Raw genomic sequence first — 26,944 nt, 5'->3', positions numbered from 1 at the left:
CATATATAGTTATTGATATAATCTTAGCGCTTCTTCATGTGACTTGCTTTCGGTGAAAAAAATACCCATCTGTCTTTAATAGAAGTCGGGATATTTGCAATTGAAGGTGGGAGTGGCCTGGCAGCAGAGGTATAATTAGTGAGGAAATGGTCGTCAAATTTTGGTAACTCCCAAAGCTCGAGTGTCCTTGGAAACTGCAAATTTACATGTTTTAGTTTCAGTGGAGGTTTTACGGCACTCGCAACGGCATAAGGTCATATGAGCGCCAGAAGATTAGAGGTGTTACAAGAAGAAGGGGAGATAAGGATGATAGATGTTTGATAGGAAAAAAGGAGCAAACAACCCCAGAGCATCCGCCGACCACCCACATTTACCTGTTTGTGCCTTTGATCAATGTTTTTCAGAAAAATTCACACAGAAGAGTGAATGAAAATGGATAATAGGTGTTCAGAGAAGGAAAAAAAAATTTTTGAGATAAGAATTACCCAATGAGCGGCATTATGCCAATTACTTCAACTTCAATATTTTGACAAGCGCCTGATTTCACCAAGCTGTGACACGTACATTGCTTTACCAGAGGGATCATTAATGTACTATCCACACATCCCCCCCCCTCCCCCCATAAGCCAAAAATAAAACAAGAAGAAAAACCCTTGCAAATCTCCCCCATCCCCTCAGAAAACAAACAAATAGAAAACCCAACAAACAAACCAACAAAAATCCAAACAATAAAAACAAAATGAAAAAGTGAACATACAAGTGTATTAAATCAGTATTACTGCTGTCCCCGGGACTTTATGCACTCCGCGTAATTTAGCAAAATTTGATCATTTTTTGGGGGGCATAATTTCTAATTATTTTCCTTCATCATTCTTTGTTAAAATTAACAGAATCGCATAATAATTTCACATTTTTGGGCTCAGTTTGCATAATTTCAGAATTTTTCCCCCCATAAAACCGCAGGGACAGATTAATTACTATGATGACTCACCCTAAAGTCAATGGGCCACTGCCAGGGCCTGGACGTGATCTCTCCCTCCTTGGGCTTGAGCCCACTGTTGCCCTGAGTCATGACCGCGTGGCTCTCCATGAACATCTCCACAAAAGAAGGTGAGTACACCTCGAAGCTCACATTGGGCACTGAAGAGATGACAGAAAGTTTAGTTTTAGTTTTAGTAGATGCTTTACGGCGCTCGCAACTGCATAAGGTCATACGAGCGCCAGATGACAGACAGATGAAATACCAAGAAAATAAATAATAAAACAACGCCTTACGTTTCACTGGAGAGACGGAATGGTGAACAACAAATAAATTTCGCACTGGAGAGATGGAACAGTAAAAAAAAATAATAAAATAATTAAGTAAGATAACATCTATATGTCACTGGAAAGATGGAGTTATGAATAACACAGAAGATAAATAAAATGAATAAAATATCACTTTTACTGACACCCATGGTGAAATTTAGGTTACAATAGCAAGAAGATATGGGTCTAAATTAATTTACATGACAGTGTTCCCATTTTTAGGTCTCGACACATTTACTTCATTCATCACCCCATCCTGTGGTAGGCATTCATGATCTTAAAAAATCGGAATTTTAACTCCAAAATCCACGAGGTAGGACATACTACTCTATGACATTTACACTTTACCATATTTTCAGCAATACACCCTGCTGCAATGGAGTAAAGGACGATGCATTGTGTCAACCAGCAACAGAACATTTAGTAAAATATTGTCAGTATCGATGATAAAATGTCTATCGGCATTGAAGCAACCTCTAACACAAATTATTCATAACTTGTCCATACTTTTAAACATGCCGCAAGCTTCCCCATAGGGAAAAAAGAAACATTTTCCTTTTCTTTTCTAATGGGAGAGATTATTATTTATGGCAAATTGAACTACATTTTATACACCACACCATCACCGTGGGTGGTTGGCGGGTGCTCTGGTGTGGTTTGCCCCTTCTTTCCTTTCAAACATCTATCATCCTTATCTCTCCTCCTTTTTTATGTTAGTTACTCCCTTGTAACACCTCTAATCTTCCGCACTTATATGACCTTATTGTGTTGCAGGTGCTGTAAAACTCTTACTAAAACTAAACTAAACACCATAACTAGGACACTCACATCTAGGGTCTATCACTTCCTCCACACTCCACACTGCGCTGGGTTCTCGGATGTTTGGGTGGCACGACACCTCCAGCTGCTCCCAGCCCCTGAGGAGGAAGAGAAAAATAATGTTTTCCAGCCCATATTTTCTTTACCCACTTTCATTTCGACAGTTGGATACAAGGATCTGGCACTTGTCAGTCTTGCATCCAGCCATCCATTTGTTCCAGGTTTTTTGGGTTTTTTTTGGGGTTTTTTTTTTTGCAAAAGCTGAAGAAAAGTGACTGACATGCCTGAAGAGTACTCAGGTGTCATCATCCAAAATAGTACTCAAGTGCATTCATTTTGTTTAGATATTTCAAGATCTTTAATCTATACATCATAATATTTCAAGTCAGTTAAGTATAACAAACATTTTCAGAGTAAGAATGAAATATTTACAATTCTTATCTGAAACATCGCACATGCAAAAGCAAACAGATCGCTCTTCAAAAACAAATAATGCTTACATATTTCAAATATGATACAGTAACAAGACATTTCAAGAGCAGAAATTGCACAATAACACCTCAATAGTGAAAAAAAAATGACATAAGAACATGAAAAGCTTGTCCTCCCACAACGTGTTAAGTGAAGCAGAGGAAGATGATGACAGGACAGTTATATCCATGAACAAGCAGCACTTTGAGCTAGCAGGTAACACCAGACTTAAGCCATTACAAAATCGGAACAACAGCTTAGCTCCCAAAAATAACAAAAGACTCCAATGAAAGAACAGGCATAGTCACAGTTTGCAATATTTTACTTCACTTCTTCATCTTTCCCCTCACCTAACCCCAAGTTATAACAATGATACAGTCCTGAGTAGACAGAAAAGGAATATCAGGCATTCTTTTAGAGACCGAGTTTTTTATTGGAACACATTGAGCTCTTACTCTTACAGTTTTTCTCAGAATGGAGAAAATGTGATTATTTCCGCTCCTTCATTCGAGTGCTTAGTTTGATGAAGTGTTGGATCATAAACAATGCCAAAAGACTTTAAAAATCTCATGATAATTGATTTCCATTTCAAAAACATTCTGTTGCTGACATGTCCTTACAATATTTCACACAGGGATGTAAAAGAGGTTCTACTGAACATTTGTGCGGAGAGGATAAAGGATGACACACTCACCATTTCGGAAGTTTTTTATCATGTGAGTGTAGAGCACACCGCACATGGTAGTGAATAAGCCTCAGCTTTGACCGTACCGTCTGTACCCGCTCTCCAGTATCATGACCATCTATTTCAATCAGCCAATAATCATTCATATCTCCAGTGCCATTCTGGGAAAAAAAAAGATACACATGAAAAATAAAGTCAATAAAAACAGTCATCACAAATACAGACATGAAAAATACAGTCAAAACAAGGGGTCGATTTGTTCTTTAGAACTGGGAGCTAATGAAAATGAAACTTAGATTTTCACCTCTTTGGCACATTTATATTCATTCGATTAGAATAGGAGCTAAAGTGCACAACTTTTCACAGTGGTGTACGACTCATGACGGCAAGTAATTTACACTCTTTCCAACTCAAGAGCCCATTGTCACTGCAGCAAGAAAAATAAGTAACTTCGTTTGACAAAGAAACTCATTTTTTGCAAAGTCATTTTTTTAGCAACAACAACGTGCTGCGTGGTAAAGAGACTGTAAGTCCATCAACCTCTTGGTCAAGCACGACAACAAGAACAAGGGATAAAATATTCCTCCCATCTTGACTTCACTGTAAGTTCTCACCACATTAAAGGTGTCTAAACTCTGTCTCGTTAACACTTTGCTCCCCGTCAGCCACTGATATCAGTCTGGGTACAGATTACAAGGAACATAGAGAGCATGGCATGTAGTAAGGAGTAAAAACTGTACGATAAAACCTGCTCTAATGGCACCTGTCTAACACGATCACCGGTACCACTTTCCATCCCCCCCCCTTTCCCTGCGTTTTTTATACTACAATGTCACTGTCCAAAACATCCACCAAAGAAACCACTTTTCCCTTCGACAATAAGAGGCTATGCTGACCAACTTCTACAGTATAAATATCATCCCTGTCACAAGAGAATTGAGTTATGTACTTACACACATGTATTTACTTATGTCCTGTCTTGTTGTGGGTATGCGTGAGTGCACCAAACCTTTGTAACGTCTACTGCCATTATTAACGACCGAGACAAATTTCTCCATGAGAGATGAATAGAGATTGCCATTGTCATAATTCTTTGTTCCCTTACTTTACAAGGTAAGTAAAAAGACATTGGAGCTACTCAGTTTTTTGAGCAACAAAAACAAAACTCTTTCTTTTTCAGATCGGTTCACTAAAACTAGAAAAAAATCCTGACAAGAACTCTTACCCCTTGCACTAAAAAGGTAATAAAAGTTTTTTCTGTTTCTACACAGTCTCACCATCCCGTATCCCGAGACCTGGTACTGATGTTTACTCATTGGCGCTGGCTCTTTGTGGCTGTGCAGATTTCTCTTTGTGCTGGAAAATAAAATATATCTTCTTTAGTGAAACAACAGGCGCTGTAGTTTTGTTTGAATAAAAGAGGAGCTCACTGATACAATAATGGCCTTTTTGTGCTGGGGAAAAAAGGAAAAAAAAGCACCAACACTATAAGAGGAGTATAAAATTGGGACAAACCATGGGTGCCCTCCAATCATCTGCTACTTACGATGGAGAGGTCATGACTATTCAAACTGCTATTATAAGTTCCAATTTTCAACATTAACCATGTTTATCACAGAGCAAAGAAAAGTTCCTGCTATATCATGAGGGTTGAATGTTAAAGAAAACCACCTGCTAAGTTTGCCAGCTAGAAGGTTAACAAAAAAAGCGCTGAATCAAACACAAAAACGCTTTAGACAGAATTAAGATTGGAAAAGTGAAATAATTGACAACTTACAGAGCACATTATTACCATTCCCAGTTGCTAGCGCAGTTGCACTCTTACCAAACTTACCAAACAGAGATGACTGACAGCAATGATAGTTGCGAGCGCTGTAAAACCTCTATTAAAACAAATGGCAGCAATGATAAAAGCTTTCAGCGCTGAGTTTGGCATGCAAATAAACCCCTTAAGTTTTTAGCAAGTAAAGAAACAAGTGACTTTAGAGCCTAAGCCTGCGAAACTGTTACTTACATGACATGCTCAAGCCTAATGATGTCCCCAGACTTGACGTAAGTGACTTCATCAGGATTATTCGTCTCCTGGTTGGCTGACTTGATCAGCCACTTATTATTCTCATCTTTGTGGCTATAGGATGTAACCTGAAATATGCCACATAACATTCATGAAACATTTACATGGATAAGAAAAAACAAGAGACTTGAATTTTGTTAAACACTAAGCTCAGGCATGAGGATAGAGAACGAAAATGTGAAGAAAAGATAATGGAAAAAGTATGTATAAATCAAATTGCAATCTGTTTCTTCTTGGGATGATCCTTAAAACACCAAAGCATCTTCTGTGACAAAAGATGCCTCTCAACCTCCATTATCATAATCTCCAAAACATATTTTACATCACTTGGGTTTCCAACAAATCCACAGATGCACGCTCATACAAAAAGCATGCTTTTGAGCTATCTCACATACTGTTTAAGTGCAGACTACTGTGGCATTACAATCAGTAACATATAAAGCAATCAGTTACATAATTCAATTATCACCATTTGACCCCCCAAAAATGTGTCACTCAAATCAAGCGGGACACAAGATATCTGGACGACTATGTAAACACCCCCCCCCCAAAAAAAAAGAAAAACAACAAAAAACAAACGAAGAGCATGATAACTGAAATTTTTTTCAAAGAAGGATCAATAAAGAATATCACATCTTATCACAAATTGGGGGGACACCTGCAAACAAATTTTCTTTAAAGCAGAAATTGAACTCCAAACATGTGTCAGGATGCGGTGGAATCAGGTGCTCGTCAATTTTTGGGCAAGTGGAGTTTTTAGAATCATCTTAAAGCTTGTTCCTTTGTCTTGCTTTAGATGAAAAACATACCCATCTTTCTTGAATATAAAGTCAAGATATTTGCAATTGGAAAAGCGGAGGTGGCCTGGTTTCAGAGCTAAAATTAGCGAGAAAATGTCCGCCAAAGTTTGGTGATTTGCATAGCTTGAGAGTCCATCGAAACTGAAAATTCACATTTTCTGTGCCTTTAATTAATATTTGTCAGTAAAATCCACATAGAAATGTGCTTTTAAATGGACAAAAAAAAAGATGTTGAGCCAAAAAAACGAAAATTTGGAAAAAATTGCCAATCCGGCGGGAAAATGCTGTTTTCTTCTTTATCATTATTCTGAGGAGCACCTGATTTCACCAGGATGCCTCCCATGTAAGTAATAAGAGAAATGCCCTCAGCAGTACCTGTTGCTGTTTCGGTGGATGCTCCTCCGGGTACAGATGGACGTGAGAGTGCAAGTAAGCCCCACCCGTGCGACGCTGCTTCAGGGTCAGGATGCTGCCGAATGCAATGTCTGAATAGGAGAGATACATTTTTTTTTTTAAAGTAGAAGTTTTACAGCGCTCGCAACTGCATAAGGTCATATGAGCACCAAGTGGGGGATGTCAACAGAGAATTCCTTGCAGGGAATCAGACTTACTCTGCTCACCTCTCTAGCTTCAGCAGCACATAGTCTGCTTCGACTATCAAGGCCCCCCGGAAATAGTGGTTCACAAGAGTGTGACAAACATACAAAAGAAGTAGAGGAAATGACGATAGTAAGGATTAGGAAAGAAAAAGCAGCAGTTCCCTGTTGTAGTTCAGGCACAGTAATGAGCATGACATTGTTAGATAAGCCCATTTACAATTCTATTGTGCACTAAAACGAGAAATGTTCCCCCTTTGGGAATGGCCTAAAGACACTTCAGTCAGTGGCACCGCCCCGGGTGTTCGAGGAGAAAGCAACAACAGCTCCCTCAGTCACAAGGCTGAGACAGTTCAACAAATAATTCTAAGCATACTAGTATGTTAATCACAACAATGATTTGACAGCTATAACTGAATAATAATAACCATTTTGGTCATTTCTTGATACAGAGTGTCTATGGTTACAACTTTCTGCTATCTAAATTTGCAACAAATGAAGATTTTAAGTAAAATGATTTTGAAGATGATGATAATGATTTCAAGGTGGTGATGACTATGAACGTGAGGATGAAAACTATGATAACTGCAACTGCAACAAATAGAGATGAGGGTGATGACATATTATAAACATACTAGATGCAAATAACATAATTTAGAAGGTGGGCTGTTTTTAACCAGGTAGTAAACCCACCAATCCCAGAAAACAGACAGAGACTGGTCAAAATATTTTTCTCACAAGGAAATTGGAATCTATGTCTTTTGCCTACAAGGCAAAGGGCCTAATCATTCCACTACAAACATTGGTCATGATGATGAAGTAATGATGATAATGATGTTGGGGGCAATGACGATGATATCAATGATGATGGTGTTAGTGATGATGATGATGATGACGATGACGATGATGATGATGATGATGATAATAACAAAGATAACAATGATGACTCAGGGGCTTACACTGAGGCATGCTGATGTTGTAAAGTCTGTTGCCCTGTAGCTGAGACTGGAACCCAGAACTAAAGAAGCCATCACCGTTTCCACTGTTAAAAATAGAAAGCAGAACCAAAATTAGGGCAGACTGCTGAAACTAGCAACCTTTTTTTTTCCTAACACAATGCATTGAGACTATAAAAGTCATACAGTCAACTTGTTTAACTCTTTATCTCTGGCAAGCCGCTCCCAGCACCGCTGTGCCGGAGAGCCGCTAACAGCGGCTCGGGAACATTCCTTTACGACAACTTCGACGTCAAGTTACTTTTCTGCAATTGCTGAAAACATGTCTCTTTTACCGGGATTTCATTCATTAGATGAAGATCTATCGGAATAGGTTCACTTGTTATGGATCAATGACCAATTTGTAACTTTTTCATCATTTTTAGATTTAGTACCAAAAAGGGGCCTCAGCATAGTGGGTTTACCCCCCACGGAGATAAAGAGTTAAAACATCCTAGCGCATTGCAATGTTAATGCGACATGACCAGAATATATCAGCTGCTTATTTCACAAAGCAGGTGAGTAAACACACCCACAAGAAATCGTTCACGAGTCAATATATAGAGCAATGCTCATAATGTTCTTTAAAAAAAGCGTCAAGAGCTAAATGCACTTGTTTGTGGCCGAGTTAATACTGAACTCCAGCTCACAAACCATGTCAAGCATTACCTGCTTTGCATCTTTCAGATGAGAGGTCATTGGGTGAGCCTTTAACACTTTGCCACCTCATCTCGCTGATTGGCGATGCTTACCACTCAATTTCTTTGGATTTTCCCCAAAATATGATGGAAAAGTGTTAAGAAAGAGTTGATAACCCTAGCTCAAAGACAGAAATTAAGCACAAAGTACTCCATCAGGTAAGTGAGTGCAGAAGGTAGATCAGCCTACAATGGTGCCCTTTCAAAGATGGTAGAGGAAACCAGCCTCTGCTGCCTCTGTTCTAAAGTCCTTATAAAAATATTCTGATCACCATCATATTTCATGACTAAAAATGAGCATAAAAGCTTAAGTCTATAAATTTACAATGCCAAGGGTATGACAGACATGGAGGGTGGAGGGAGGGAAGGAGAAAGGGAGGGAGGAAGGGAGACGAGGCATGGAAAATGTCACATATTCACTACAGTAGTTTCCACCTAAATGCACAGAGCTCGGGAGTGCCCCTAAGCATGTGTTTACATGGAGCGAGCGTTTACATGAACCAGTGCAAAGGGAAGAAGAGACGCAATCATCTTATATCCTTGATATCTTAGTGACCTCCCTTTGAGGTGATGGGTCATTTTGGCTGATTATGTGATGACACTTGACTGTTTTGTGAAGGATTCCCTGACTGCGGTTATGAATTATGAATACAAAGGTGTCAAATGGGTTGGGGGGGGCAGAAAAACGGACTCATTGTTTTGATAATGTATACACTATCATACTATAAAATGTCCGGAACAGATAAGAGGAAACTGTTTGCGATAGATCTAGTCATATGGAAAAGCTCTCAGCCACGCAGCTTTCCAATTCCAAGTGACCAATCCCGACTGCCTGTCATTTATTGCAACTCAGTAAATGCATGGATGGCATCAGACTTTTCTCTTATGATTAGTTGAACATTATAAGTTATAAGTTCTTCGAGCGCAGTTGATTACTTTACTAATCTTTAACAAGGGGCATATCTAGTGTTTTACAAAACTCACGAGTGTTGCACAAAACTCACGAGTGTTGCACATCATAGGTCTAAGTAAACATTACGTATGCTGTCACTCAAACACCAGTCTCAAAGACGCATTTCGAGTGACCAATCAGAAGACATTTCCCTCACCCCCCCCCCCAACATATCACCTGACCAGTCCTAGACCTATGTGTCCGTGAGTTGAGCGTAAAAACTCTGAGCATCGCTCTCTTTGTTCTGCGTGAGGGTCAGTCTCACCAAATACAGGATTCCTGTTGTCTAGGCTTGTCTTATATGCAAGCTGTGCAGGTTGTAGTGAACATTTCCCATGGTTAAGCTTTGCCTGTTGGTGTGATTCACGGATTTAAGCGTGCGTTTAGAAAAAGTGACCGTGCGTTCGTACGTCTCAATTATAAAGCAAAAAACTCACCACATGACAAAAACGTGCACTTGAGCGGAGCGTACCTTTGTATGGTGTGCATTTAGGCGGAGACTACTGTAACAGCTAGACCATGTCAAGCTACGACAAGAAACAGACTCATTTTGGCCCTTTTCCCATTCATTCATCATTCTTACCTGCGATTGAGCACCTTGAAATGTATGCAGAAGAAAAAACAGTAGACCAGAAAGGGGACTACGATGAGGCAGGCCACGCGGGCAAAGATATGTTTGCAAAGGAGAAACTGGGGAACAAGAAATATTGAAGAAAAAAATATTAGAAACCAAAATATCTCACACAGGGTCTGATATGGACAATCAGCTTCTATGGTGAGATGGTTACACTCTTTTTGCCTTTTCACATAAAAGACAGTTCGATCACTAAGGGGTCAAGTGCATAAGCTGAGTTTCTCCGTCTTAGAGAGAATGCTGGACTCCTTGTTTGTTTTAGTAGAGATTTTACGGCGCTCGCAACTGCATAAGGTCATATGAGCCCCAAGGGGTGGATGTCAACAGAGAGGCACTTACAGGGAATCAGACTTACTCTGCTCACCTCTCTTGCTTCACCAGCACAAAGTCTGCTTCGACTATCAAGGCACCCCGGAAATAGCGGGTCACAAGAGTGTGACAAACATACAAAAGAAGTACAGGAAAAAGGACGAAAGCAAGGATTTAGGAAAGAAAAAGCAGCAGTTCCCTGTTGCAGTTCAGGCAGTTATGAGCATGACATTGATGAATCAGTCAATTTACAATTACAATTCTACGGTGCCTAAGAACTAGAGATGTTAATGTCCCCCCCTTTGGGAATGGCCTAAAGACACCACAGTCAGTAGCACCGCCCTAGGGGGTATGATGGACTCCTTTCAACCCAGGTAGTCCTTGATGGGCAGGATAAAGCAGCCTGCCACCTAAACCATTAAAATTGTGTCGATGGAAGCAAAAAAAACACCTACATTTATCCTGTAAGGAAGAGGGGGGGGGGGGGTGTTGTTCCCCTCTCAGCCTAGGTTGCTTTGACCCAGTCCACTTCCAAAATTAAGGTGATGTGGGCATAAAAATCTACAGCTCTGAGGACAGACCACCAAAACATCTCACAAGGCAGGTAAAAAGGCCTTAACTACACGTATAGCCTACTGAATTCTCAGGGAGAAAAAAAAGGAAAACCCACTAGTCTTTCCTTCTCTCTATATTCATGAAAATATCCAAAGTACCGAGCATCCACCTACCAATGATACTGACAAATCTGAAAGGAGATTCCACAGATCTGAGGCTGTCGTGTAGCCAATGAAGAGGATAACGAAGAGGCCGACAAACTTCACCCTGTCAACACAACAAAATGATAAAGCATTTATACCAACATAAAAAGACTTGATTATTTACATATTCAACAGACGATAAACAGACGATAGGGTAATTAAAGTTCTTCCAAAAAAAAAAATATGATTAGAGTAAGGATTAATAGAGACTCAATATTTACATGAAAAGAAACATGTACTTGTACTAATATTTATGCTAATGAAAATATTATACAGTTCCGGAAAACATTAACTTGATCGGAAAAAATCTGTGTACTTTCTATAGACTGGACAATAGAATGATAAAAAAAGAACCCTTTTTACCTATCAGGCATCGAAAAAGCAGTGCCTTGTTATCTGCTCAGTCACAGTTGTTCTCTTTTTTGTTTTGTTTTTTCTCATCAAACTGTTATCTCCTATATTTTTTAATCTCCATGAAATGTGGAGCATATTTTATTAGGCAAATATATAACAAAAATAGTGAGATGCATTTTTTTCTTAGCAGTTTTGAATTTTTCTTACCCAAGAGCTCCAGCTAATGATGATCCAGTGGCTGCCATCCAAAACCACCACAATGGAGAAAATGGTCTGTAGAGGAGAACACAGTAATCAAATAAAATGAACACTTCTTCTGATTCACCTGGGGAAATTAGGTTTATAATTGCAACCATAAAACACACATGCATGCACATACCTACTCATGAATACACATACACACACACATACACACACACACACAAACACAATAATTAATAAATGTCACATAATACACATAATAATGCACTAATACAGACAAGCTGATAGATAGATGCACCGTTGCCAGTTCGTTACCTTTAGGAGTACCCCATTCATTAGAGGGAAAGTGTAAAAACTAACTTTTATCATACTGCCAACCCTTAGAGAGAGAAAGTGTAACGCATAACTAATAATGCCTACTTGTCCACCCTTAGAAAAAACTAAACCATATAAATACATCCTATTCTGTTTTCAGGCATGTAAGAGAAAGAATAGGCCTACAAAGTAAAATAAAACGACCCCAAACAAAGATAGACTAACTCATAGTATTAATTATATACCAACCCTCAAGGGTAAAGAGTTAAAAACTCATACAAATAAATATATTGTGTTCCCACATATGCAGGATCAAGACAAAAAAAACAACTAACAAAATCAAAGAGAAGGAGGTGTAAAAACAAACTAGTATTGATTAATTGTCAACCCTCAGAAGGAAAGAGTAAAAACTATCTTGGATAAATAAATTCTATTCTGTTCCAGATATTCAACAAAATGAAAAAAATTACCCCCCCCCCCCCCCAAATAAAAAAGAATATCAAAACCAGTTCCTATTGACTTCCCACAAAAGGCGCACGTAAAAACAAACAAACAAAAAAACAAACAAAATGTTTAAAACAACCCAAGACAAAGAGAAGAATGTTAACACTGAAAAAACAATACACATTCCATCACACACACACACACACACACACAATACTATGGAAAGATTACCAAAAGGCGTGGGGTATAATTACAAAGTTTTTCTAGCACCCTCACCCTTCCAACGGCACACTTACCTGGACCTGAATGAGAGAAATTTGAGGCACGAGAAGACAGAGAGAAGGATGAAGAACATGAGGATGGGGTCCAGCAGGATGTGTCTGGACAAAGTCAGGACACCGGTATCTGTAGATAAAAAAAAAAGTGTTCTTAACACAACAAGTATAAGAATGATAGTGCGTATGTAAGGAAAACTGGTCAGATCTTTTAAAAAATGCAGTTCCTTTACGCTCCCATCCACACATCATTGCCTTTCTCACCCTGGATCAGGATATAGGCCACGAACAAACACTTTCCACCTTTCCCTATCCTGGGCTAGTCCCTTGATGTCACTCCATGTCTTTCCACTTTTCTGTACATCCATTTCCATGACTCTTCTCCAGGTTCCAAGTGGTCTTCCTCTTGATCTTTTGCCCTGTCCCATCCACACAATTTAGATCAATTATTAGGCGGGCAACCCTGCCTGTCAGAGCCAACCCAGGCTAAGAGGGATACAATGTCCCTGCAGAAAGACTAAGACAATAAAAATTTTCCCCGCACAAGATTCAAACTTGGATCTTCTATGAACAATGCATGGTGAAGCACCTTACTGCTACACCACAGACAGACGCCAGTAAACTGGCTAAGTCAGGGATGGCAAAAATGTTTTTTAAATGTATGGTACAGTATGAACTCAATTTCCTTCTAACTTTATTAGGTTAATCAATTAAATCAACCTTTCAGATCCTAATGCACACTACTCACAACAGCTATCCTTTTGTGCCACAAACACATGCTAAAACAGACATGGGTCATTCATGTTTCAAAATACGTATTGTTGTTAATTCTTCTCACACCCCACCCCACCCCCCACAGCTCCAACACTAAGACTTAAGCTCTATTCTCCCTTCATTAAAAAAAAAAAAATAGCAAGATTTCAGCTATACTTTCCTAGACTGGACGTATGTTTGTTTGTTGGAGTAGAGAGAACAGATTGACACAATAAAGGCCATATAGTGAAAAGAAAAGATGGTGTTACCACTAGTACCAGCCAACCACCCATATGGCAATATGAGAAAACTTATCTTAGCTACAACTAGGGGATTTCAGGAAAAAATTTGAAAACCGTTAATTTGACCAAGATGCATGTCACTAGGTAGAGCTAAAAGAGTTGAGAAAAGTTTTTTTAAAAACATCATGAAGATTGGATAAACAGTCCAAAAGTTATGCAAGATTATTGTTGTGAATTAGAGCATTTTTGGAGGATAGTTTAATCACTTACTTGACATACAGCTTTTAACATACAAAAGTCTCTTAAATCCCAACATCCCTTTGTTGGTGGTTGCTTCTGGCTAAAACAGCTAAAACATACCATGACATTGCAGAAATCAAGTACAACAGAAGGCAAATCTCACCAAAAATGACTAGAGCTGCTGCAAAAATCCCAGCCAGAATAGAATGTGTGAGGAGCCACACCACTTGGTAGGACAGTGGCACAAGGAGGGTCCCCAGCAACGCACAGAACTGAAAAAATAAAACGAAAGATCCATTACACACTCAAGCAATAAATATCAAAACTAAAAACGAACCCCCCCCCCCCCCAACTGGTACAACTGTTCTAAATCTATTAAATCTAAGAATTCAGACACACCCTTTTGCTTGTTTCATTATAATTAGTATATCGATAAAACATCAGTACATAAAAATAAAATAAAAGCAAATGGGAATCCCTTCTAAATTTACATATTCATCAGTACTGCTGGTACTTTGTCTACTTATTTCTTTTCTTAACTCTAAAATCTCTAACCCAACTGCAAAGAAAATCATGAAACAAACGATATTTTTTTTAAAAAGCTATTCGAAACAAAGAAAGATGTACGACACGAGCTAGCTTTTCAAAATGAATGTTCTCCTTACCACACGCATGCCAACGTAATTGGTGTCCCCGTACTCATCCCCTGGCTTGCTGAAGGGAAAGCTTCCATCATATCCACTCACAACACCAGCCAGGCCAATCAACATCTGGAAAGTACAGAGATGCAATTAGACTCAATCTCTCACTAGGACTTAAACTAAGAGCACATAGTACATTAGGTTTGAAATATAATAATACCTTGAAGAAGAGAAAAAAAACTAATAAAACTTGAAGATTCATCTAGAGTAATATACCACATCTTTTTTCCATCTTAGTAAGGGTTTTACGGCACTTGCAACACAATAAAGTCATGTAAGTGCCGAAGATTAGAGGTGTTACAAGAGAGTAACAAACACAAAACAGAAGTAGGGGAGATATAGGAGATAGATTTTTTATAGGAAAGAAGGAGCAAACCAAACCAGAGCACCTGCTAACCACCCACTCACATACCACATCTTATGTTTGTTTATTTGAGCAAACAAGTTCATAGACACAATGACCGTCATATAGTGCTGGACAAAAGCAAGTGGACAGAAATGAAAGAGGAATAGTTAACAAGTAGGACAAAAAAGTAGTGTTAAGCTAAACTCATCACCCCCCCCCCCCTTTCCCTGTTGTAACAACAACATAACAATAATATCACAAGGAACCTAAAGGAATAAAAGGATTAACTTACGCCGTACACCTGATTAGCAGCATACCATTGTGGACAAACTACACGCTGCCTGACTATTGTACTAACCTTGCCCAGTGGTGGATGGACATCAAAGAAGAATGTGCGGTTGATGTACCAGCTTCCCATTTTACCAAAATGTGTCTCGTCCCAACTGAAATTAAAGTAACAAAATTTGGACACATCTGTAGCCATAAAGCACTCATGAATTTAAAAAATCTGTCTTCTTAACAAACATCAGCCCCCAAGGAGACTGGATCAAAAGGGGTTATTTATTTGAACTAAATGAATGCCTCAAGCAAATACATGCATAATAAAAATATGTTTAAAGATGTACAGACACACATATGAACAAATAATTTTTCAATATTCACAAATGCACTAACAGACACAAATTCCACTCTCTGCATGATATCATACAAAGTAACCCTATCCATACACCCTGGGGTCATTTTGTACCCCCCGAGTTGTACTCTTCACATTTTAGAATACTTCTAGTTCGAAGATTTCTTTGAAACTTTCAGTATTTCTCAAAAAATCATTTCGACTACTATGCAAAGCGTACGGATCGGGTTAACAAGTAAATTTCCTCTTTGGAAAGTGGTGGCACAGAGTTCCCCACGTCGTATGGATACGATAGTAAACATGACGTATGGATAGGGTTAAAATAAACACTTTTTCTTTTACACAAGTACACTGAAAAACGAATGCACACACACAAAAAATTAATTGTATTGATTATTAATTAAAATGATTTTAATACATACATAGTAATATTTCAAAAGACCTTCGATACTCACCACACATGCGCTGGGGTCTCGATGTTGTATATGCGAGTAATGAGCGACACCAGAGACAGAACAGCTAGGGACAAGTAGTAGGCCTTCGTTTCTCGCCAGTTTTGTTCCGCTTCTGTCAGCTCCACATCACTGTCCTCCTCTACAGCTGTATGAGAACCCTTCACGCTCTCAACCTTCACATCTTTAGAATCTCCTTTCCTGCGCCTCAATTTCGTGGGCGAGTCCTCTTTCGCAGTTCCTTTGAAAACTTTCTCAGGACTGTTTTTTGACAGCTTAAGCGTTTTTGTTTTCATCAATTTTTTTGGATCCATCTCTGAATTTTCAGAAGAATATGTGCCTAAATCAGGTTCTCCAGAGCAATGGTCCCTCTGTGTGGCTCCTAAACAGTCTAACCTATGAGAGGACAGGGCCTTGCCATGGCTAGGTGGCCGGGAGTGCACAGCTGTGTCCGAAGCTGCTTTCCCCGGCTTCCCTCCACTGAGGGTTATTGATCCACCACTGGTGCTGCTGGCTGCTACGACTGCTGCAGGTGAACTATCATCCGAGACCACCGGTTCATCTCCAGTAAAAGGAAAGTCACCCTGATCCCCAACTTTCGATTCAGCAGCTGTCGATTTCTCTGACATGATCTTATCAACAGGCAAACACCTATTTTCTATAGGTGGCCGAATACCACTGCATTCGTTTTGAGATCTGAAAAAATAGTAGGGAAACAGAAAGAATCAATAACCAACAAACATTTCAGTTTCAGACAGAGAGAAAACATCAACAAATTACATGTACTGGTGATAACACAGCAGAGCAGATACATGCATATAGAGCATAAACCCACCTCCCCCCCCCCCCCCCCCCCCCACACACACACACACACAAAAGCCCGGATAGGATCCTGTTTGAAACTCATCCACCTCGCTCAGAGAAACAAACAAAAGATGTGATTGATCAAAACACTTGCAGTGGTGTTATGCATTATCACTTTACATGCCACAGATGACATCTGAAAAGGAATAGAATAGGCATAAAGCTCTCTTGGGGTGATTTAATTACTGATTGCAACAAAATGGAGAAAAAAAATATCAATATTTGCACACTGTTTTTTACAGGCTTTGTTAGAAAAGAAGTAATACAGAATTGAAAAAACACCAGCTGGGGATAATTGTACTTTGCAACAAAAAAAACCCTTGCAAATTATCTGGATCTTTCAATAGTTCATAAAACTCTGAGAGACCTAAACTTCCCTTTCCCTGACTGTTATTGATTTTTCTTTGTCTTTTATAATGTTCTAGTAGGCTTATAAAAGCTTGTAGTAAGAACATATTTTTCTTACATAAAAGCTCTCTTATTCTCTTTTTCTCTGAGGGTTATTATATATACAGACAAAAGAAAATGAGTTCATTTTTGGAATACCACACTCTCCTTTTCCTTGGTGTAATGAAACCACCAAGGTTTCGCTTTGATTTTTTCACACAATTTGGGTAACTGATCAGGCTTTTGATTTTTAAGCAAATAAAAATTTTTGATACCAAAAATAAAAAAGGCGTTTTGTCGGCTTACGGCAGTACCATAATGTAATGATGCAAAATATCTCTGAAAATGCTCCCCCACCCCCTTCCCTTTCTCGCTTCAACAAAATTCACAACTTCATTTGTTTAGTCGTTTGAGTAAGGTTATATTATATCTTATACAGCACATATGCAACTTAAAACGAACAGACGTTTTACTCAAATGATTCATAAAAAAAGGATGCATACTATCTAAGAATTAATAAAGGAAAATAACACACCAATAAGAGCCATGGGAGACATGAAGAAAAGACGGTAAGAGGCACAAACAGTCAGTAAGAGGTAAAGAGAAAAGTAGAGTGGACAATACACTGAAAGAGAAAGACAGGGAGAGAGAGCAGTTCAAGGAACTGATAGAGGTGGATAAGCACAAAAAAAGAGAAAAAAGAGAGCATCGCAAAAAGTATACACGACCAAACAGATGGAGAGAGTGAGAGAGAGAGGAGAGAGATTTTTTTTTTGTATGTGCTTTATGACGTTGGTAACGGCATATAAGATATGATAGTGCGCGGGCAAGCATTTTCAGTTTGGTAGGAATTAAATTTGAATTTAGCCCGGGTGGTGGCCGCCGCCTACTCTTATCAATTTTAGGAGCACCAAGGGATCTTTAACGCATGCAATTTGCACATGGGACCTCCAAGATTTTTTCACCCTTATCCGAGAAAGCTAAGTGTTTGATCTTACCTAGCCTAACAAGAGAGAGTGAGAGAGAGAGAGAGAGAGAGAGAGAGAGAGAGAGAGAGAGAGAGAGAGAGATTTAAAAAGAAAATATAAGAGAGAGAGAGAGAGAGATGGGAGGAGAAAAAGAAAAGAGCAAAATGAAAAAAAAATTTGAAGGTCAAACGAGGAGTAAGAAAGGTAGAAAAGCAAAACCTATTAACCTCTGGAAAAATGAAGGGAAGAGGACAGAGGATACAAAGGCAAATAAATCAATAATCTATGTCACGTGTATAATGCAGAGACTACATCTCTAGCATGCCATTATATTCCAACATCAACTACTTTTTGAAAAGGTTTGCTACCTTTCCTTGAGGGTAAACTTGATTAGGAATTTTAAAGATAGAAACGGACTGAGTTTTGGAGAAATACAGAACAATTCACCCTAGATCTATATATTGGAGGCAAATTCCAGTATCGATCTGTTAATAAATGGAATTGAGAGATTACTTTTCGACTACTTAGAAAATATTATAATTTATACGCAACTGTCTTCAAAGCCGTGATTAGGTGATCATCAACCTCTTCACCTTACATACTTATAACCACCTTCCATCATTCTATAGTATCATAATGAATGTCAGTAAGCCAGTAACCATAATAATGTGAAAGCACAATAATGAATCTCTTGCCTCTGGTATCTCAGTGATTGCATAGCGGTCCCAAACAGAGAGTTATAATATTAGTGACTACAACTTTGAACAATGGACCCTCCTGTAAAATGTAACAGAATGGCCCTATGCGCAGCTTTTAAATCAATTATAATGGGGACGACTGTTTAGGATTCTCCCTTGATAATTTCCTTATTCTCTTCCTGCTGACTAACATTTTGCTGCTCAGTCATTGTTCCTTAGCATTCAACAAATCTAGACTCCACTTTGTCTCTGTGGTCAGTGACAAAGATCTAATTGACAGACACCTCTAAAACAACACAACTGTAACAAAACAAATGATCCCATCCGATACTCATGTCATAATGACGCTACCTCTCCTTTCATGATGTGACATTCGCCAACACCAACACCAAATTAAATGTGGGAGAGTCAGCGATCTGTGAATGTGGACACGACCAAGAGGATGTCAACCATATCCTTCAGCACTGCCTACGCTATGCCATCCTTCGTACACAGACGAGGCAGAATGTGGCTCCCCTTGAGAGAAAGCTCTATGGCAGTCTCTCAGATCTGAAGCGAACTGCACAGACTGTGCGTGACATTGGACTGACTGTCTAGCAGCTGCCATCGAGAACGAGAAAGAAGAAGAAGAATTCGCCAACATTAGCATTATAATAACATTATTTTCCATGAATGCCACAGGCCTCTACTCTCTCTGAGAGTCAAGTCTTTACGTAAGACTGTGTATATCAACAGACCAGTTAAAATGATTTTTTAGATCGAAAATTAGCCTATTTTTTTATTCCCAAGTCCCAAGTGATTACCTCAAGCCCTAGCCTAGCTCTAGTGCCAAGATAATTATAAAGCTGTCGGTAGTCTGGGATGGGAATTCACAGAGAGCTCGAATTTGTCTGGACCGGCCAGGGATACGTGAGCAGTGTCAGAGAATCAAGGGAAGCGACAGAGATTGCTAGGCCTACTTTAGGCCGTTCTTCTTGCTCGCTCCACACAAGCCTAGCTAGGCCTAGGGCTTAGGCACACGTGTCGGACAGCGTGTCGAGCAGCGCGCTAAAAATAGCACAGCTAGCTGGCTGCTTTTGTAAAGGGGGGAAGGCGGTATTTTACCTACCTTGCCTTTTCCGTTTTTTATTAATATTATAAATTATAATTATCAAATTATTATTTAGTCTCAAATGCACCTCAAAGGACATTGACTTTAATAGACCTCCATGCCGACATAACTAATTCGAATATTCCGTGTTTGTGTTCGAGCTTCCCGTAATTTTCTTACAATACAAAGATAACGAACCCCCCCCCCCCAAAAAAAAACAACAAAACAAAACGGAACTGCAAGCACAGTTCGACAGATGCGTTATTTCAAGCCTTCTGTGTTCAACCTATCCGTGTTATCTGTAGTTTGATTATTTGCTTGAGAGCTCCTGTTAAGAAATCAGAACTGGTTTGTGCCACGATGGTCGCTTTGCCCTCTCAATCTGGATAGTCCCGCCTCGCAAGCCCAATTGAACCAAACGTGTCAATGGGCATAATAAAGAAAATCGGTGCCTTAGACATCAACCAAGCAGGATTTCGTGCAGGCCAGCAAACAGATGACTAGCTCTCTAGGCTCAGTCAGAAAATCCTTGGTGGCTTCCAGGAAAAGAACAATACAGTAGCAGTATGCGTTGATCTCCAGCAAGCTTACGACAGGGTATGGAAAAAAGGCCTCCTGTGGAAGATGACACAGACAGGAATCCATGGGAAACTCTTCAGATGGGTGAAGGCCTACCTAACAGACAAGACAATCTAGACCAGAATTAACAAATTAACAGTGTGTCATCCAAAGCTGTACTGAAGGGCCTACTCCAGGGTTCCTCTCTGAGCTGCACACTTTTCCTTGTTTTCATCAACGACCTGCATGAGATACTGACTGAGATACAGAAATTGGAGAAAGCCCTATATGCTGACGACCTAGCCATGGCATTCAAGTAAACAAGCTGGCATCATTGCATGGAAATACATGAGGACCTAGAGATAGATTCAACAACTACAGCTGTAAGTGGAAACTAAAAGCATATTGTACCAAGACAATTTACACCGCCTTTAAAAAAAGCCACAAAGTCGCAAAGCAAAAATCTCACCATCTTACTTGCCAGGAAACAAACTAGAAAAAGTTAAAAACCCGACCTACCTCGGGATCGAGCTGGACAGGCAGTATTCATGCAATATCATATATCTGGAACCTAAAGACTAAGGCCAACAAAAGGCTAATTGCATGGTGCTGCCAATCTCAGCCTGGCCAGCTAGCTTATCAGCACGTTCATTGCCTTGAACTTGAACTCCTGCATGACCAGGGTTAAAGACCCACACAGTTCTTAGGAATCTGCTGCTTTGTATTGCCTCCCGCAAGTTTGCATCATATGTGTTTCTTCATTTTTTCAAGGGTAGCCTACTCATTGAGTCTGTGACGAGGATGGCAGACTGATACTTTGTCGTCTTAATCCAGTTAAGAGCTTCTGTGATGGCTTTCATCTCCATGTACATGCTGGACGTGGCTAGTGACACCAGACAGCTCCCTCTGTATGACCCCGTTTACACAAGCGTTGAAAGCCCCTCCAGTACTGATCCATCTGTGAAGATGACTACGTCGCCCTGTTCACTGTTCTCCTCTATCAGTGTCTCTACCTTGGCATTGGCTGCTCCCTCTGGCCAGTCACAACATTCTCTGCCTAAGGTTGCTACCACTCGAGTATAATTGCCCAAGAGTGTCAGTGACACTGATCCAAGCGCTGCCCTTTCGGATGTCTTGCACTTCACAGCATGTAGCCAAAGTTGTCACTGCCTCAGTCACCCATTCAGTCCCTCTAAGCAGACGTGTGCGTATAGTTCTTCCCACTTTGTCATGCAGTGGGTGCTGATCACTGGCGTTGACTCTCAAATTATACGCTATCACCTGAGCAATTTGGAGACGTTTTACCATGGCTGGGAGGTCCAGGAGATAACACACATGATAGCCTTGCAGGATGAGTCTCGTGTGCATCCAAGAACAATACGCATACATTCATTCTGAATTTTTTCAAGGCGTTTCAGCTGCGACATTGACAAGGTGAGGAGACCGAGCCCATAGTCTATCACAGACAGCACAAGTGTCTAATATAGTATGGCTAAAATTCTCTGTGGCATTTTGCTACATATATGCAATGGTTTTCATTGCAGTCCGACCTTTTCTGGCACATGTGATGATCCTGGCTATATCTTTACCTGAGATTGATCTGTCAAAGGTGATACCTTGAGATACCTCAGTGAGTGCTCACGCTTCAGGACCCTGTTGTTGATTAGTTGATGGTAACTGTGGGCATCTCTGCTTTCAATGTGTGACTATTCAGCGAGCACCACAGCACACAGGCCTTGTCGGGGTGGAGTGTGCCGTTGAGGTCTACACATCATTGCCCAATTCGATCCAGCTCCAGTTGCACTGCGTTAGCTGTTTCTTGTCGGTCTTTACCCTGTCAGTACTTATACTAAAGGACATCATCGAAGATTTTGATATTGTCTGTAGGTGTGCAAATACTATGAAATTTTATTCGCACAGGGTGTGTGAATACTGTGAGAATACTATGACATTTTATTCGCACAGAGTGTGTGAATACTGTGTGAATAATATGAAATTTTATTCGCACATGGTGTGTGAATACTGTGTGAATACTGTGAAATTTTATTCGAACAGGGTGTGTGAATTCTACAAAATAATATTATTGGTACAGGGGATTTCAAAAAAGAAGGATGGAAATGAGAGAGAGAGAGAGAGAGAGAGAGAGAGAGAGAGAGAGAGAGAGAGAGAGACAGAGAGAGAGAGAGACAGATGAGTGGCATGCTTTAACCCTAAAACTGTAACAAGTGAATATGCCATCTGATCTAGATCTAGTGTCCACAGTTGTTTTAACATTTAAAGGGTGTGACAATAGAGGTCCAAAATCAACGTAGGCTCAACCCTGTGCGAATAGAATTATTTCTTATTCGCACAACTGGTGTGAATTTAAATATTAATTCTTAAGCGCACATCCGGTGTGAATAAAATTATTGCTTATTTCGCACACCCGGTGTGAATAATCACTTCCTTTGATTATTAGCAGCTAGAATAGAATCTAGTATACTCAATAAAACTCACTTGAGACTTGCGACATGGCTGCCCCACAGTCAGTAGTGAGTGCAATGACAGTACTAGCACTGTAGGCTACTAGATCTATAGTCAGGTTAGTTGTGTCTACACCGTCTCTGATAGACTTCACTGCTATTATTATTATACAATTATTAATCAATCATCAATAATACACAATGTACACAGACTTAGCCTACCTTGGCCGGGCAGTCCTCAAGACCCTTCGGAAATGACGTCAAACACAGATCTGCTTTTATCTTGTTCTCGCTTTTCAGTTCCTATCAAACTTATAGTCTAGTTAAATTAGATTAGAAAAATTTGAGAGAGATCCCCAACCAAAAGTGTATTAGGGGGACGTTAAGCAACGGGAAGTAACAACTTTTCGATAGGCTAGTTCTACATTTTCGAACAGAGTAGACTCCCTTATCCAAGGGAATGTACTCCAATAAATCATAAGTGTGAAAATGGCTGCCAGAAGGGCCGTTGGGGTTGTTTCGGACCAGGTCAAACGAAAGACATTCTTACGGCGGAATATCCCAGCTGGAAAAGCAACACCAGCACCACCACTGGGCCCAGAGCTTGGTCAGGTAATGTCAGTTTAGGCTTTCCACTAGATCTAGACCTCGTCCTCTTTCTGTGTGGGGAACTCAAACAAAAGACTTTGACTTCAACTTCAACTTCATTCAAGTTAGGTCAAAGAATCGAAGTGTACAGACCGGTAACCAACCGGGAAAAAATCACGAAATATACAGACCCAGAGTATGGGAAACCTTTTGGGGAAGATTGAAGGGGAAGATTGAAGAATACCGGGCCACTCGTCGTACATTATTGCGCGAGAATGTGGGGTAGGTGGGTCGGGTGGTTGGGGCAGAGGAGGGGGGAGGGCCGAGGGGGGGTTCAGGGGGGTCTCCCCCCTGACAAAATTTTAATGAATAGATCTAGATCTAGATCTAGAATTAATCTAGATCTACCGGTCCAAGATTCATAGCTGCCACTTTCCCGCTAAATAGCGGAAACTCCGCTTCATCTAGCTTTTCCCACTACTTTCCTCCTTCCTCCGCTGGACCGCACTCGGTCGCAAATTGCGATACTTTTTTTTTTTTACACGTGGAAAACATCAAACCGGGAGAGAGACGAAAACACAGCTTGCGCATGTCCGCCCGTAGCTTTCTACTTCTGTTCTTCTAGGCCAAGCGCTAGTTTCACATTGTTTATTTATTGTGGAGCAACAAAGTGTCGATCTGGCATTGGGACGTTGGCGCGCCGAATTATCATTGAAAACGGCGGAAATTCGAGAGAAATTGATGCAAAATGCAACAATAAACGGAGCTGTAATGAGAAAGAAGCAGCCGGTGTGCGACTTGAAAAGTTCATTTAAAAATTGAACAAGCCGCTTGCTGCACTTTGAGTTTGAGTTTGGTGCGATAAAGAAATCGCGGCCGGCGGCACTCCTGTACAAGCGGTCCTGTTTGTTTACATGACGGCTTTTGTGGCTGTTGAAGTGAATCTAGATCTAGATAATCTATCTCTAGATATAATCTAGATTTACACATATTTAGATATTTAGATTCTAGATCTAGATGAGATAGTCTCTAGGCTATAATTTCAATTCAGTTTAGATCTACACACTACAGGGGCACTACTAAGTTAAGTGCAAACGGGACCGCAATTGTACAGGAGTGCTCAGTACAGCGGCAATAAAGGTGTTGCCTCCTTGATCCTATACTGCGCCCGCTCTACATCGATGTACAAGTTTAAAGTGAAAGAAATCTCTGAGACCAGCAGGCAACAAACACTGGATTTTTTAGTCACCAAGTCCAAACTGTGTCAACTTGACTCAAATGCTTGTTAGTCAACTACTGCCTTTTTTTATTTTTCAAATACATTTTAATTCAGTTGCCTATGGTTAACAAATATGACAGTTTTCCCTTCCAAAAACCATAGGCTAGATTTTCCAGTATTTGCCTCTCTGGATCTCACTGGTTTACTCCATACTCCAGAGAGCGCGCGTCCGCCTTCGCATGCATGAATTTCCTCCTTTTTTGAAATTCCTTAGTGGCAGCTATGAAGATTCTCCATTGAGAGATATTAAAAACGGGAAAATTATGAATTCCTAAGGTTGAGACATAGGCAAAGTCAGTCCGCTGGTCTTATCGATTGAAGAATACCGGACCACTCGTATACATTATTGCACGAGAATGTGGGGTGGGTGGGGCGGGTGATTGAGGTGGAGGAGGGGGGTCTCCCCCTGACAAATTTTTAATGAGTACTACAAGTAGATCTACCGGTCCGAGATTCGGTGCTTTTTCGGTAGTTCCCACCACATGCCGTTAAACGTAGAAAAGACGCATCTTTCTGATTGGCTGCTAATGTTAGTACTGTGATGTCATCACTTCCTGGGATACCCACATGGAACAACGTGTTTTCGGTAACGTTTCGGATTTCCTATATAAATTGCCGTAAAGACGCTGGAGGATTAGATCTAAATTATTAAATGTCATATCTAAATCTAGATCTACCACTACCCCCTCTCCTGCATTTTTAATCACTTTATAAAAAAACAAAAAACTTCAAAGCAACTCTACAAATTAGGCCTATAATTTATGGGACTGTTGGTCAGTCGTGAGGAGGAGAAGAGGAAAAAAAACCTGTCCGGGACCGAACCGCTCCAAAAATCATTGCACAATTATAAACGCAGACGCACTGTCTTTCAGCCATCAGAACTTCCGAGAGAGAGGTGTAGATTAAGCATGATATACATGATAGACACTTCCATCTTTGGTGCCATGTGATTGGCTATATTATACTTAAATGTAGTCACATGATCGGAGAGGTATCCTGGTCTGACGTCAAACAAGATGGGCGCCTTACCTAAAAATAGTTTGCGTCTTTCTACGTTTAATCACATGTGTTCCCACCCCCCTTATTTGAGCCTAGATCTACATCTAGGTCTATACGTTTGATGCGCGGCAAGATATCAAACCTAACAACTGCAAAACATCAAATTATGATAAAATCAAGAGGGCATGCCACCCTGATACCCCCCACCTTATTTTTATTAGGTCAGGGGGGCAAGCCCCCCCCTGAAACCCCCCTACTCTTGGGGCCAAAACCCGCGAATAACAATGGCGGAGTGGTAACTACCGAAAAAGCGCCTGAGATTCCCTTTAATATTGGGGAAAATCTTGAATTCCTAACGTTGAGACATAGGCAAAGTCAGTCCGCTGGTCCGGTATTCTTCGATCTTACCATCTTTTGTGATTTCGGAGCGTTTCAGCGCCCAGACCCGGTAGAGTCTGTGTGTGTGTGTGTGTGTGAGAGAGAGAGAGAGAGATAAAAAGAGAGAGAGAGAGTCAGAGAGGGGGTAAAGAACTGGGGGAAGTGCTAGCAATTTATATCACATGCAAACGCCAGTTGACTGGAGGGAACGAGAGAAAGATAGAGTGGGAAAGTAGGTGGGAGAGAAACAAAGAGAAAGAGAAGGTGAGCGACACACAGAGGAGAGAGAAAGAGAGAGCAGGGTATGGGGGGAGAGGAAGAGAAATAGAGAGGGTGACTGCTGGGTTGAAATAATTATGACATTGTTCTTTTTATCCAATTGTCTTGAAATGAGCGAAAAATGAGCGTTCATCGAAATACATCCGCAATCTTCATTTAGATCTAGATAATGCAGGTGAGCCTTTTGGCTATTCTCACCCGGTGTGCGTTCACTGTGATAGCCTAGGCCAACCTGTGTAGCGTTCACCATAAACAAATGTTCCAGTGCTCTTGTCTTGTGTTGAAAGCGTGCAATTTTGTCTGTAGGCAGTGAGAAAGAAAGAGAGAGAAGGCGGGGG

At 40.3% G+C, this 26,944-nt stretch overlaps 2 protein-coding genes across 2 annotated transcripts in view; one reads left to right on the top strand and one right to left on the bottom strand.

The window, feature by feature from the left end:
- Positions 1-23,476, bottom strand: part of LOC101862773 (protein O-mannosyl-transferase 2) — a 28,428-nt gene extending 4,952 nt beyond the window's left edge. Inside the window, exons 1-16 of the mRNA XM_005091373.3 lie at positions 23,306-23,476; positions 16,060-16,752; positions 15,329-15,413; positions 14,589-14,693; positions 14,087-14,195; positions 12,710-12,818; positions 11,661-11,726; positions 11,070-11,163; positions 9,982-10,088; positions 7,713-7,795; positions 6,533-6,642; positions 5,298-5,425; positions 4,561-4,639; positions 3,293-3,444; positions 2,137-2,225; positions 992-1,140 (exon numbers count right to left, since the gene is read on the bottom strand). Of these exons, the coding sequence (XP_005091430.1) occupies positions 992-1,140; positions 2,137-2,225; positions 3,293-3,444; positions 4,561-4,639; positions 5,298-5,425; positions 6,533-6,642; positions 7,713-7,795; positions 9,982-10,088; positions 11,070-11,163; positions 11,661-11,726; positions 12,710-12,818; positions 14,087-14,195; positions 14,589-14,693; positions 15,329-15,413; positions 16,060-16,685 (2,091 nt within the window). The 5' untranslated portion in view covers positions 16,686-16,752; positions 23,306-23,476. The remainder of the gene's footprint in view (positions 1-991; positions 1,141-2,136; positions 2,226-3,292; positions 3,445-4,560; positions 4,640-5,297; positions 5,426-6,532; positions 6,643-7,712; positions 7,796-9,981; positions 10,089-11,069; positions 11,164-11,660; positions 11,727-12,709; positions 12,819-14,086; positions 14,196-14,588; positions 14,694-15,328; positions 15,414-16,059; positions 16,753-23,305) is intronic.
- Positions 23,477-23,529: 53 nt separating this feature from the next.
- LOC101862555 (39S ribosomal protein L11, mitochondrial) overlaps positions 23,530-26,944 on the top strand; it is a 9,800-nt gene continuing 6,385 nt past the window's right edge. Inside the window, exon 1 of the mRNA XM_005091372.3 lies at positions 23,530-23,695. Within this exon, the coding sequence (XP_005091429.1) occupies positions 23,573-23,695 (123 nt within the window). The 5' untranslated portion in view covers positions 23,530-23,572. The remainder of the gene's footprint in view (positions 23,696-26,944) is intronic.

This window comes from Aplysia californica, unplaced genomic scaffold (genome assembly GCF_000002075.1).
Source record: "Aplysia californica isolate F4 #8 unplaced genomic scaffold, AplCal3.0 scaffold00029, whole genome shotgun sequence".
Classification (NCBI taxonomy): domain Eukaryota; kingdom Metazoa; phylum Mollusca; class Gastropoda; order Aplysiida; family Aplysiidae; genus Aplysia; species Aplysia californica.
The sequence above is the reverse complement of the archived record's forward strand: the minus strand, read 5'-3'. Positions and strand labels throughout refer to the sequence as shown.